Raw genomic sequence first — 13,846 nt, 5'->3', positions numbered from 1 at the left:
GTAAAACTGAAAATGCCTTGTAAATTTTCCTGGTTTCACTGACGCTTCTGTAAGTGCATCTGTATCCTCCCCTGAAATGTTAGGGCCTGATCCAGGCAATTCAGACCATATTCATCAATGTATTTAAGCCCCTAGCGGTGCCTAGATACCATTTGAAAACCTTGGCGCTCACTCCCCGCAGCACCGCTCCCCAGACCTACCCCAGAAAATGGCAGGATGTTGTGTTTTTTCCATCAACAAGGAGCATCCACAGAGAGAGCACAGTGTATGCCTCTCCTCCGCAGCTGGTGGCATTAGGGCCCTGTCAAGGCTGATTCCCCCCTCTGGCACTTTGAGTGCAGAAGTGGGGGGGCCCACAAGGATTCTAAAAATTAATACTGGCCATTCCAGACTTGTATTAAACTCCCAAGGTTACAGCTTTTTTCTAACCTTGGATGGGTAGCTGCTGCCACCACCCAAGTGGAAAAACCGCTTTGAGAGTCCAGGAAGGCACACTTGAGAATTCCTTCCCATGGGGTACCCTCAAGCCCTTTCACCCCCCTCCGGGGAAGAACTGAGACAGAAAACAAAGGAAATCAACTGTTGCCACCAACTAATTGAACAACATGTGCACAACCTCTTAGGACACAAAATCCAATCCTGTTCTTTAAAAAAGGTAAATTTTATTAAAAACAAAAAGAAAGGAAATACATTTGAAAACTCAGGCTATTGCTAGATTTAAAAAAACCCACTTACAAAAATTAAGCATCAAGAATAACCTTCTTGAGGTCTAGCTTAAAAGTTACAAGCAAAACAAAAGCATTTGGGTTTAGCACAGAGGAGGCCACAAGCCATAAAGAAATAAACAGAAATAAACCTAATTGCGTCTTCCTAGACATTTCCTGAACTACCTACATATCTGGGGGTTTCAAGTGAGTAGTTTCTAGATATGATTCAGATGATTTTTCATACCTGGCCCCAAGCTTCTTACAGCATAGTTCCAGGCTTGTCTCTGCTTCTCCCCCGTGAACACAGACAGACAAAGGGGAAATTTTTTTCCCAATTTTAAAAAGTTCTAGCCTTTCCATTGGTTCTTTTGGTCAGGTGCCCACTCCCTTCCTTTTACCTATGCAGGGAGACTTTTTAACCCTTTACAGGTAAAGCAAGTAGAGAACAACTACTAAGAGGGTTTTAAAAGCTAACTGGCTGGCTGGGTGTCCGTAAAAGGGAGCAACCCTTCCCCCTTTCATTTATCACAGGCCCAAAATGGCGGCTGCCCTCTGCAGCAGGGCAGAGGAGTGCCTCCATTTGGAAGTGTGGTGACAGTTCATAATAGATACACACTGTATATACGAGCCGTAGGTATCTTCCTCTTCCTTTAGTGGCACAGATGACGGTGTTATTAATACCGGCAGGTCCCTTGCTCCAGGAGCAAGTCTAATGCGCCAAAGGAAAATCTAAGCACAAACACCGGACTCTCCTTCCTAATGACTATGACCCCAGATCTTTCTGATCCTCAGATTGATGTGCGCTGGTTTCTTTGTTAGTGCTGCAGCATACCTAGTGGAGTTATTTAATCCCGATGCTAGCGCTGTGCAAACAGTATCTAGTTAATCCTCCCAACACCCTGGAGAGAGGGCAGGGTAAAGTCATTATCTGTGTTTTATAGGTGGGGAAAGAGAGGCAGGGAGTTTAAGTGAATTGGCCGAGGATATACAGCAAATCAGTGTGAGATCTTGGCACAGGACCCCAGCTCCCAGCCCCTCTTAGTCCACTAGAGCACACCCCTCTCTCTGCTAACCAAACAGGCTGTGGATTTAGCAGTCTACAGGGTCTGCTGAGTTTACTTGCCAGGTTGCCAAGGGCAGAGAGTACTGCAGAGGCAGCGTGCTGAGCTGGGCCTGGAGAGATGCGACTTGCACTGTTCGCGTGCAACTGGCACTCTGAGCCAGAGAAGGGTTGCCGTGACGTAGCGCCTCGGGGACATGAGAGGAGAGGAAGAAAGGAGACTCCTAAGCAGAGCTACCCAATACATCCAGAGTACGGCAAACTGGAATGTGTGTCTGCATCATGTGCTTGCTACCACTGTGCTAGCATTATATAGCACCACGTGCGTATACACAGATACTCTTATATACCCTACCCGCAGTGGAAAACCCAGGCTGCTAAGCTCAGGCTTTGATGGACCATGAAGCAGAGCAGATGCTACAGTCCTTGGGAAGGCTCTGCAGTGAAGAAGAAAGCCCTGGCTGTGATCCCAGCTTCTGTGACGCGATCCTGGGGCTTTGAAATAACTAAAGATGGCCCCAAGCCACCAAGTCAAGGGTGTTCGGATCCCAGCCTTTAGTTGGGGGGCCCCCCTCTAGTAATTAACTAGAGCACTGAAGAGCAGCGTGAGCCCGTGACTCTGCTAGATCCGAACAATAACGTGAACAGAGGGCTGGCCATCGGCAGCTCCGGAGTTCTGACATTGCCTCATTGCGTGGCAAGTCGCTTAATCACGCTGCATCATCATTTCCCTCAGTCTGTAAGAATGGGGAAAATGAACCTCTAGTTGCCTCACCGGGATGCTGGGAGGATTAATTAGTTACTGTGTGTACAGAACATTGACATATAAAATGTTGTGTTAGTGCCAATATTATTTGCAATAGGTATGGCAGTGCATTGCTGTTCATTAATGTGAACTCCTAACCCTGTAGAGCAAGGTTTGGAAGGATTCAGGGTTTTTTTTATTGGTAAATGTCGATTTCACGCTACACCCACAAAGCAACAAAAATAGGCCTATTGATAATAATCAAAAGTTATAGACAGGCAAAGTAAGAAAAATGCTGCTTGAGAACTTCTTAGAATTTGAATTAAGGATATTGCCCTTGTATATTTTAATATGTGGACAATTTGTGTTTTAAGGGGGAGAAAACTTTGCCTCTGAATCTCAGCATCTGTTATCCTTGAGTTACTGTCTCATCCCCAATTGTCTGCCTCCCGCCATCGTTTCCCACAACTGAGAACATTTAAATAGGTAAAAGTTGAAGGAAAAAAAGCTTAAAATGCAGAATTTTGCACAACGGTTGAAATTTAACATGATAAAATTTGGGCAAAATTCTATAAAACAATTGAATTCTCCCAACCCTACGTATAGGGGTTGTATGGGACCAGTAGGTTCATGCCCTGGCTTTTCCCCTCTGGGGACCCTGATTGGGATACTGGATTAGATCAGAAGTGAAACTTAGTTGAGTGGTTTGGTCCTAGTCCCAGTGTAAAAAATGACTGCGGAGTTCTACAAATATACTAGGCAGGAATCGGCAGTCTCTGCTCAAGGAAGGGCCAGGAGTGCAATAGATAAATGCAGGTAAGGGTTGCAGTGCATTGTGGTCTGGCTCAAGCTGGAATAACAGGGAAGTTGCAAGTCGGGACAGAGACACATTAGCTGAACTCTTTGTTACACGTGTGTGTTCAAAACTGGAATAGCCAGGGGTGTTGCAGGTCAGCATGGAGGTGCCCTGGCAGAGCCGTATGTGAGTCTGAGTGGAGCAATGTATTGCAGATCAGGAGGGAGGTATATTGGCAGTGGTGAACTGGAGGATGCAGGAAAGGCGGGGTTGCCGCAGGCAGACTTGAGGGTCATTGGCAGCAGTGTGGTGTGCGTGGAGGCCCAGGACTGGAACAGGAGGGTGGTGTCGCAGGGCAGAGATATGGGGCAGTGTGGTGGAATTTTGCTTGGCTCTGGGCGGTGCTGTAAAGGTGGGAATTTTGACATCTGTTTTCACAAGCACCAAATTCACCCCACAACCTTGGAGAGAATTTTAAAAAATGTTTTAAAAACAGTGTAAACCCAAGGGTGACTGTTTGCGTAACCTGTATTCCAGCCAAAGAACAGCAGTTGTCTATGAGGCGCGGCCTACTGTTGGGCTAAGCACCTGCCACCTCATTACAGAATGTTCTCTTAATCAGCTGTAGTTGAGAAATCAGTCATGTTTACACGCCTCTGATATCATCATTAGACCATCCGCACCATGCCGAGTTCCTTTGTCCATTACATGGCCGCTGGAAACATGCTATGTGATTAATAGTGAATTTCAAGTGCAGGGGGCTTTTCACTGACTTCTCCTGAAGCATCAGGTGTTTGGCTACTCTTGGGGTATGTCTACACTGCACACTAAGCCCGGGCTCTGGTTCAGATCTGAGCCTGAACCCACCTTCTGTCCACACACAACTCTGTCCAACTCGAGTCAGCAAGTGTAACGCCGACAGACCCCAGTCATCGGCGGTCAGGATCAAACCTGGGAACCTCTGGTGCGAAATGCATGAGCCTCTACTGCATGAGCGAAAAGCCACATGGCCCTTAGCTAAGGCTGTAGCAGACTCATGCATCTCTAAGTGGTCTCGGTGCCACTAGAGGGGACAGAGCACCACGCCCAGGAGCTGGGTAGGTTACATAAGCACTTGGGGCCCAGGTTCTAGAGCCATGCTGTGAGGGGGTTGGTCAGAGCCCAGGTCTCCCTGTGACTGGGGCCCAAGCCCTGTCATTCTGCAGTGTGCACGCAGGGCAAGTCACAGGCCCAAGTCAGAAAGTCTTCATGGTGCACTATGGACCCATTAGTGTAGCTGTGAGACTTGGGTCCGGCAAATGTAAACCCAGGTTTACGATTCAGGTGGACGTTCTGTCACCTCCGGCTAGTGCTGCCAACATTGTGTTTAAAATACGGGACTGTTTTCTTAGCACCCCTAGGGGTGAGGAGCACCCTGTGCCACTGGGGGCCAAGGGTGGGGTGCCTAGTGTACTCCAGGGAGCAAGGGGTACTAACCCCGCCTGCTTTCCCCGCGCAGGCTCTGTCTGGCAGGGGGGTGCCCTGGAGCTGCACAGAAGGGCCAGGGTCAGGAAGGGGCTCTGTCTGGCAGGGGGGTCAGTACTCTCAGGGGGTCGCCTTCTATTCCCTGCTCGCAGAGTCTCTGCCAACGTCCCCAGCAGAGGAGAATCACTGCTGGCCGGTGGCTACTGCAGCTGCAGCAGTGGGGGAGCAAGGCAGGCAGGGAGCCTGTCCTGGCAGCCAAGACCACCTGCACAGAGCCCCGTCCACTTCCCCTGCCAGACAGAGCCCCCCCACGACTCCAGCAAGGCCCCATGAGGCCTTCGTGCCCCAGATAGTTTGGAAACCTCTGCGCTAGAGGTAAATGGATTCAGTAAATAATAGGGCTGATCCTGCAGTACTACATTTTCCAATTTTACAAACTTTCCATCATGGGACAGGAAGGGAATAATAAAACCGGTTTTGCATCATGATAATATTTTTAATCTGTTGAAATACGGGATAAAAGGCGTCCCGGGTTGATTTAGTACAGGGCAGGCAATTTCCTATTTAAATCAGAGGCGTCCCTGGTAGCATACTGGCAACCCTACCTCTAGCATGAGCCTGTGAAATAGGGTGTGCTGAGTCAGGATCTGATGCGGTGCCTTGGCACGCCCATCCCCACCAGGATACACTAATTGGGACCAGGGCGAAAGACAGAGGGGGTCAATTAACTGAGTGGGGCCCACAGTTGCCAACTTTCACGTGGTAAATAAGCCCCCCGACTTTCACAGTAAGCCAAAAATCAAGCTGATCCCATTTCAAAACAAGGCCAAAATAAGCCAGTCCCTAAGAACCCCAACACTCTATGTGACTAGATCCCCCCGGCGTGCATCTGGGACTGGGGTGGGCCCGCTGAGCACCCTGACTCTCCCCCCCTCCTTGCTCCTGCTTGCCAGCAGCCGATCAAAAAAAAGAAGCAACAAGCTACAAGCCAAACAAGCAACAAGCTGCAAGCCAAAAACTAGCCAACAAGCAACTCACAAACCAATTCAGCCAAAACCAAGCCCAATTTCTGCGGTTTTGGCATGTCTGGTGGGGATACAGCTGAGGGGCTAACTGCGTGGCGGTAGTCCCAGCAGCTGGGACTATATAAACAGACAGGAAGGCAGTGGGAGGGAGGGCAGTGGGAGCCTGAGGAAGCCAGGCGTAGGCTGGACAGGGTGCTGTTAGGGAGTGAAAATAGGAGGCAGGTTATTTCCTTGCTGCCCGGAGGTGGAATGGCTGGGAGGGAAACACATTTTTCATGCTGCCCCAAAACAACAGACGGGGTTAGATCGTCGTTGCTCCTAACAGAGGGGTTCGCAAACGTCATTGCACCAGGACCCCCTTCTGACACCAAAATTACTACACGACGCCAGGACGGGGGACCGAAGCCTGAGTCCGCCTGATTCCCACTGCCCCAGGTCGAGGAGCCCAAGGCTCACTGCCCTGGGCAGGGAAGGGGTCAAAGCTGAAGCCCAAGAGCTTCGGGCCCAGCCAGGGGGCTTGTTATCTGAGCCCTGCCGCCTCGGGCTGAATCCCTCAGGCTTTGGCTCAGGGGGGTGGGGCTTGAGCTTCAGCCCTGAGCCCCAGTAAGTCTAAGCCAGCCCTGGCGACCCCGTTAAAATGGGGTCATGAGCCACAGTTTGAGAACTGCTGTACCTAACACCACCTCTGCGAGGAGCAGCCGCTCCCGGAGCGTCTGCGCTGCGTGGTGGTGGCTGCGCTTTGCTTCTGCCTATCAGCCACAAGGGCACGGTCACCCCAGGCCTTGCCGTCTCGCATCCCAGCTGCGCCGGTGCCAATGGTTAGCTCAGAACTCCCGAGGGAGCCAGTTGGGAATGTCCCAGATGCCTCCTCCTCCCACTGGAGCTGCTGCAAGTGATAGCAAGAAGCATCCAACAAGTTACCCAATCATTAAAACGCTCTTTTGTCAGAGCCTTGGCAGCCCGGCCTCTTTTGTTCCCTCAGGTGCTGTCAAACCCACGCACGTTGCTTCAAAGGGCTGGTGGCCCAGGGCTGCTCCCTGTGAAGTTTAGCTTCAGTAGAGGCTCCATTAATTGCATGAAATAGTCATTAGAGATCTCTTTAAAGCATAACTTCACTGACTTGGAATCCAGCGCACCGCTGGAGCATGGGGGCCTCTTTCCCCTTCAGGAGTTGTCTGTCATGCTTCTCCTTGTAATAGGAAAGTTCATTCCTTTAATCACTGGATTCCTAAATCAGGCTCCTTTGCGTCCATAATGGCCCGTGTGGGCTAAAAATCTGCAGAAGAAAAGCACGTGATTGCACAACTTCCAAGCCTTAAAGTGCTGACTGGCTGGAGGCTGAATGTAGGCGATTAAGCACTATGGAGCAAGACTCCCTGAAGCAAACCGGGTTCATCTTCTCTTGTCAGTTGCAGTGACCAACTATAATCACCGTAGTTGGTCAGGAGCCTTCGACTGACGTCTCATCTGAAAAGCTGCACGTCCCACAGCACAGATCCCCCTAGCAGCATGCTGGGGAGTGACACAATAATGAGCCGGGGGCAAGGAGGAGGATCTGATTGCTGACTTAGCAGCGTAAGGACTGGAGCTCCCAGACCACAAATACCGTATTCTTCCCTGGTGTGGTCTTTGGTGAAATTCCCTCTAAGGACATGTTCCAATAATAATAACCATACTTCTACAGCACATTGCGTTGTCATAGCACTCATACTGAATCTTCACAATGTCCCTGGCAGGAACGGTAGTAAAGATTCTCCTCAGCTTTGACCCCTTCCCTGCCCAGGGCAGTGAGGCTCGGGCTCCCCGACCCGGGGCAGTGGGAATCAGGCAGACTCAGACTTCGGTCCCCCCGCCTGGGGTCGTGTAGTAATTTTTGTTGGCAGAAGGGGGGGCTCAGTGCAATGACCTTTGAGAACCCCTGTGTTAGGAGCAACAGCGATCTAACCCCTTCTCCTCCTCCTTTTGCAGAGATGGAAACTGACTTGCTTAGAGCCGCCCACAGCAACTCAGAGCTGGGATCAGATCTCAGACTTCAGAGCTGGACACCAGGCAGGGCTGCCTGTCATTACTGCTGAAGGTTATCGGTAATCACACAGGGTAGGCCCTAATGTAATTACCTCGTAACCTGCACTTTAGATTAGGAGACAAAAATGACCGTACATTGACCCTGCAGGTACGCTGCATGTTTAGTGACTCTGCTTTGCATTTCTACACTACCTTCCATCTCACAGTCTTAAAGTCGTTTACAAAAACAAATGAATTAAACCTCACCCGCCCCCCCCCCCCGCTCCAGATATTAGTGTTTTTCTGATGGAAACAGGAGGTGAAATGGCTTGCAAAGGACATATAGCCCTGTGAGAGGCAAGCAGCATGAGAGCATACAGAGGATGGCTTGACACCAAGATGGTGGGCACAGTAGAAATGATACCTAGAAATGTGTCTAGTATCTATCAGGAGTACACCACATGGCCCAATCAGAATCTCAGATCCAAACAGCCGGAACTTCAGCAGTGTTCAGAATCCAGATGTGTATCTGAATGCGGTGACTAGGACCCGGTCTCTGCTTATAGGGGTTTTCCCCTGTTTCCAAATCTCAGTTATAATTGATCTCTGTAATTGACTAGGGAAGATGAACCCATTTGCTTAAGGGACTCTTGCTCCATAGTGCTTGATTACCTACATTCACCCTCCAGCCTGTCAGGACTTTACAGCTTGGAATTTGTGTCCTCGTGGGTGCTTTTTCTTTAGGTCTCAAGCCCACAAAGGCTAATGATCGCATCAGATAAATACATGGCAAGTTGCTCATTTTCCATTGTCATTTATTTACCTTCCAGACTGTGGTCACCAATCAGACAAAATGGAATAAGAGGCACGTAGAAGCAGCCCTATCATCAGCCTATGTATAATAATTGTCCCACTACCCCCTCAAAACCAAAGTCACTGGTAGTGTGACCTGTCGTGGGGGAGAGAGAGGGAGATCCATTTGATGCAGGAGTTAAAAGCCTACAGTGGCCTTTTCTTTAGAAGGAATTTGTGCCTTTATGCAATTCTGCTAAAACAATAGAAGGAGTGCAGGAAAAAAACTCATTAGAAATAGTCCTGGAGAAATGGAGAGGTCCAGTAGCCAGGATCTAGATAGCCCCAAATTTTACACCTCAGGCCTCCCTTCACTTTTGACACACTGACTGAGATTTAAGGCCAGAAAAGAGTAAGATGTATATATGGGGTGGGATGGAGCGGGGTGTTATTATGGGGGAATTGTTTATATTGCTGAGTGTGTATCTAATAAACAACTACATTGCTAGTGTCTTCTGGTTGCTTTAGTGCTGCTTAAATGCCACATTTGTTTCTTGCAGTGTTGTTGTAACTGTGTTGGTCTCCATATATGAGGTGAGACAACGTCTTGATTGGACCAACTTGTGTTGGAGGAAGGGACCAGCTTTCGAGCCGAGGTCTGGAGGAACCAGAGTGTCCACGCTAAATCTGAGGTGGGGCAGATTGCTAAACAGAAAGGGCTCACACATGGAGTAGGAGACCACTTAAAATGAAAATACCCCTTATGATTAACAATCTCTTTCATCTCATATTTAGCCGGGACACTCTGGTGACTTTCTCCAGACCTGAGGAAGAGCTCTGTCAAACTCAAAAAAGTGTCTCTTCCACCAACAGAAGTTGTTCCGCTCACAGATATTGCCTCACCCACCTTGCCTCTCTCACCCTTGTTTCTGTCATTACACTAGATAAGAGAAAATGGTACTGAATAGTTCAGCAATAGCCCAGGTCAGGAGGCACATAAAGTTGTTACCCATTTGTTCTCTGTTTGGTAACCTACATTAAATGAGCTTGTGGTCTTTGTCCAGTCATTGATGTTATTGCAACAGCACTGAGTAACCTCAACCATGGCCCAGGACCACATTGTGCTAGACATTGAACAAACTCAGAGCAAACGGACAGTCCCAAGAGAGCTTATAGTCTCAGTTCTTAGTAGACATCTATCTATCTAGGTTTTGCCTGAATCTGAATCAAATGCGCCAGCTACCCGAAACAGTTGGGTGCCCCGCATCTCCTCGGAGGAAAATTCATTTGGCCCCCTGACTTCCAGCCATAAACGAGTGCCTAATAAACCTCAAGTTATATAAACCGTCTCCAACTGAAATGCTCCGTTGGTTTGCAGAGGCCTAGACTGGAAAGAATGAGGAAATGCACATGGTTTTCAAAACAAAAAATCTCATATTTTACTTTCAATTAATAGGCATCACTTGCATGTGACACTTTTCCATTCCCCCTTATTTAAAAAATACATTTCTTCTGCAATATGATATATTACATTTCAGCATGTAAACATGGTTTATATACATCATTCGGACAATACACTTTAATATGTCATGGTGCCTATACCTGTATAGTCCACACATAACCCTTTTTATAGCTATGAAATAATATTACAGGTAAAAAAATAGGAACGAAAGCCATGCCTTACAGAAAGAGTTCTGCTCTCCTAGCGTTAAGCCGCACAGTAAGCATGAGTTACAAAACTCTTCAAGGGGGAAAGGGCCAGGTTCTGGTTTCAGATCTGCATGCATAGCTCCCATGGTATAATTATAATAATAGTACATAGGATTTTTCACCCAAGAGTCTCAAGGCACTTAACATATGAGGCACACACAGAACTGAAGTGATTTGCCACTGGCCACCCCGCAGGCCAGGAACAGAATCCAGGTCTGTTAAATCCGAGTCTGGGTCTCTATCCCTTGAACCACATAACCACTAAAGGCCTGGGAAGCTGCATGTGGGTGGCATTCAGCCTAAAGTGAATTATAGTTTGTGGGTGTGATGGAAAACCAGCCCTTGTGAAGTAGTGCCACAGGCCATTGGTGCTGTGCGATTCTTAGCCTAGCGGAGCTGACCAAACTCACTTCATTTGCAAATCTGGTTCAGCAGCATAATACATCAGCGTCTTCGGCAGTGTGTTGGCCCAGGAACGTTCAAGCTCAGTTGGAAAAGTTGTGGTTTTTTCCAGTGAGGTCCCTGCTTGCTGAAGTTTTTACTCCAGACAGGCCGGTACTGACAACCCGGATCCAAACACCTCACACACCCCTCAATATTCAAGTGTTTGAAACCAAACGCACAGCTGAATAATCCATCATGAACCCCTCTTTGGTTTCTCCTGTGCCCTAGGTTACCCCTCTATAATGGAGGGTGGAATATGCCACAACAACACACTGCCCGTGGAGTTCACAAATGTTTATCTTCTGATTTGGGTTTGGTACCATGACAAACGAACCCCTTAGCCACACATGGCTACACGTCAGTCAGCTGATAATATTACCCAGCATCCTTTGCCGGTTGTACTTGTTACTGCCTCTCCGATAACTTGTGTTGCTGGCCAGAAACGTTCACGCCAAGGGTAGCAATTTAAGTCAAACCCTTACAGTTTTCATAGAGTCTAACACGAACTGTTCCCAAGGGGGAAGGGATCAGAAGCTACATTCACTCCTACATTTGGCAGGAAGGAGCTCAGAGGATCTTCACACCCTATTCTCCAAGGGTAAGTCCCCAAATCCCTCTGTGCAGAAACCAAATACACAAGCAGCACAGGTGAGACACTCCAGATCCCCAGAACAGGCACAACCTCAACAGAAAGTCGCCTGGCGTGGCTTTAAACTCTTCGCGGCTGGGGTCTGCTGCGGCCTCACAGCCGATATGCCATGTTTCCGAGGTGGCTGCCAGACTCTATCAACTTTGGGATGTTTAGACTTTTGTCCTCGATGGGTTATTCTGCGTCCTTTGGGTTTCTAAACCAAAAAGCATAAAATCTGAGAATGAACCTGTTCAAATACTAACCACAAATCAGCAGGAATATCATCCCTGGAATGCGTCCCTTTGTAACGCAGAAAGTCACTTCTCTTCGTCTGGCGTTTGCCCCGGATTGATGTAAAAGATGAACCATTATGCTGCTGCCCCGGGCAAACCATTTTGCTGGTGTCTGTCGAAACGTTTTTCCATTCCTGCCCCATACACCTGTACCATACAGCTGGTGCAGCAAAAATCAGCATTGCAGGGATTAACATAATCTGCAGAAACAGTGCTTGGTTCCCCCTTTGCTACCCCATATTTTTAGTGATGGGATGTGTGGCCCCTACCTTTTAGTAATTAACGCATCGAAGGTCAAATCTCATTGATTTAAGCAGGCGTTTGGCCCGAGGGAGGCCCGGGGGCTGAGGGAATGAATTGCAAAGAAGCAGGGATTTCTTTTCGCAGTTGGTTCAGCCCTGTGTGGATACACTGGCTGGTTAGTCATGTCACCACGGGTCATTGGTCTGGGATGTGGATACGAAAGCAGGCTCTGGAATAAACACGGTGTGTTCCGTAAGTGTGTGTTTGGTCAGGGAACAGATCGCTGGGTCTTCCTCCAGCAGATGAGCCCAGCGGATCCATTCCGCCTTGCCAAGCCGCTCCCCCTTTCTGCTCTCACAGAGTGACTCTCCAGCAGAAGGTCTCAGAAGAGGCAGGACGGGGCTATCTGCAGGAGTGGCTGAAGTGTAGGCTCCGCCGGTTGAGTTTTTCAGGGTTGTTCGACGCCATGTGGGAAAACTCCCGGAAGATGTCGAGGTATGTCGCATCTCCTGCAGAAATACAGGGCAAGACAAGTTAATCCCAACAGTCTCCTTCCGTGGAACAGGTGCTCAGCATCTCTGAAAACCCAGCCCTATGCACCCCCTCCCAAAAAAGGCCCCCAGGATTAGACGACACTTGAAAGTTTTGGCCTGAGTGACTTGCTCAAAGCCACACAGGAAAGTCCCTGACAGAGACATGAATAGAGCCCAGGAGCTCTGCACTGTTATTTAGCCACGAGATCATGTTCTGACTTTGGACTCCTTGTACATGTGAATTGGTTTGTTTCTAAACTTTGATAGACCTACCCTTTATCACGACTCTTGCTTTGGGATCCCGATTTGGGATCATTCTCCCCCCGCCCCCCATCCATCTCTGATCGTTGCTTTCTCATTACGTATCCAGGCACACGAGCCAGCAAGGTTTGTTAAGGAGCCAACCTGGCAAGCCTGTACCCCTATACTTCTCCCCAGCCCAGCACAGCCAGCCATGAAAGCTTCCCCCAATGGGCCCTGTCACTGCACCTCCCTGTGACCTGCAAGGACCACGGATAAGATGGTAGTTGGCTTTTAGTCCCCGACCTCTCTGTTGGCTGCCAGGCCGGATGATGGGTAGTGACGGAGGATCAGGAGGGGGACACCTGTCCACCCATGCTGGAGGGCAACAACGTCTCATTGCACATAGACCACAGAACAGCCTTCAAACAGCAACAACTTTCTGCTACCGTCACGCTGGGGCTGGCTTGAAATGTTTGACCTAGACACGAAAGGCCTGGTGTCCCGGCACCAATGCCCAGACCCATCACACCTCCTTTGGCATGTGCAAGACTTCAGTGCAGAGCCCCGCAGAGATCACTAGACACCTGCATCCCATAATCCCAGTGCTTGCATAGCTGTCACTGCGGGAGGGTGGGGGCGGGACTATTTCAATTTAGGATGAGGCCTCTAAGCTAAATTCCTCTTGTGACCACATCAGAATGTGAACACTCAAGAGCAGGGGGCCCCACCTCGCCGTCTCCTTCCCGGGGTGGTGGTGCCAGAGACAGAGTCAAGGGGGCTTGGTGCGACCTGCCTGACCGGAAGCCTACTCTCACCAAGACAGCGAGATGGAAGCATCCAGTGCGTCTTCATTTCCTCCTCCCCAGGCCCCTGGTGAGACCACCAGACACGGTCACCATGCCAGGGAGCTGTGTGCACTCGGTCTGGTTTGTCACGAGCAACGTTCTCCCTGCAAGGTGTGTTTAATTGTATTTATTTAATGCACGGCTCACTTGTGACTTCCAGCCACAGGGCTGCATTGGGCAGCGGTGCCATGCTGCACTCTGCTCCCTGCCAGGCCAGTCCACTGGCCAGTGGGTGGGTCATCAGCTCCTCTCGGCCCCCTGAGGGGCGCATGCACCATTGCCTGCACGAGCACTTGGGAGAGCACACAGAC

General features: G+C 49.3%; 1 protein-coding gene across 3 annotated transcripts in view; it reads right to left on the bottom strand.

The window, feature by feature from the left end:
* Nucleotides 1-9,515: 9,515 nt before the first annotated feature.
* Nucleotides 9,516-13,846, bottom strand: part of ACAP3 (ArfGAP with coiled-coil, ankyrin repeat and PH domains 3) — a 167,750-nt gene continuing 163,419 nt past the window's right edge. For all 3 annotated transcript variants that reach the window (XM_034753170.1, XM_034753171.1, XM_034753172.1), the window contains one exon: nucleotides 9,516-12,423. In XM_034753170.1, the coding sequence (XP_034609061.1) occupies nucleotides 12,317-12,423 (107 nt within the window). In that variant the 3' untranslated portion in view covers nucleotides 9,516-12,316. The remainder of the gene's footprint in view (nucleotides 12,424-13,846) is intronic.

This window comes from Trachemys scripta, chromosome 19, assembly GCF_013100865.1.
Source record: "Trachemys scripta elegans isolate TJP31775 chromosome 19, CAS_Tse_1.0, whole genome shotgun sequence".
Classification (NCBI taxonomy): Eukaryota; Metazoa; Chordata; order Testudines; family Emydidae; genus Trachemys; species Trachemys scripta.
The sequence above is the reverse complement of the archived record's forward strand: the minus strand, read 5'-3'. Positions and strand labels throughout refer to the sequence as shown.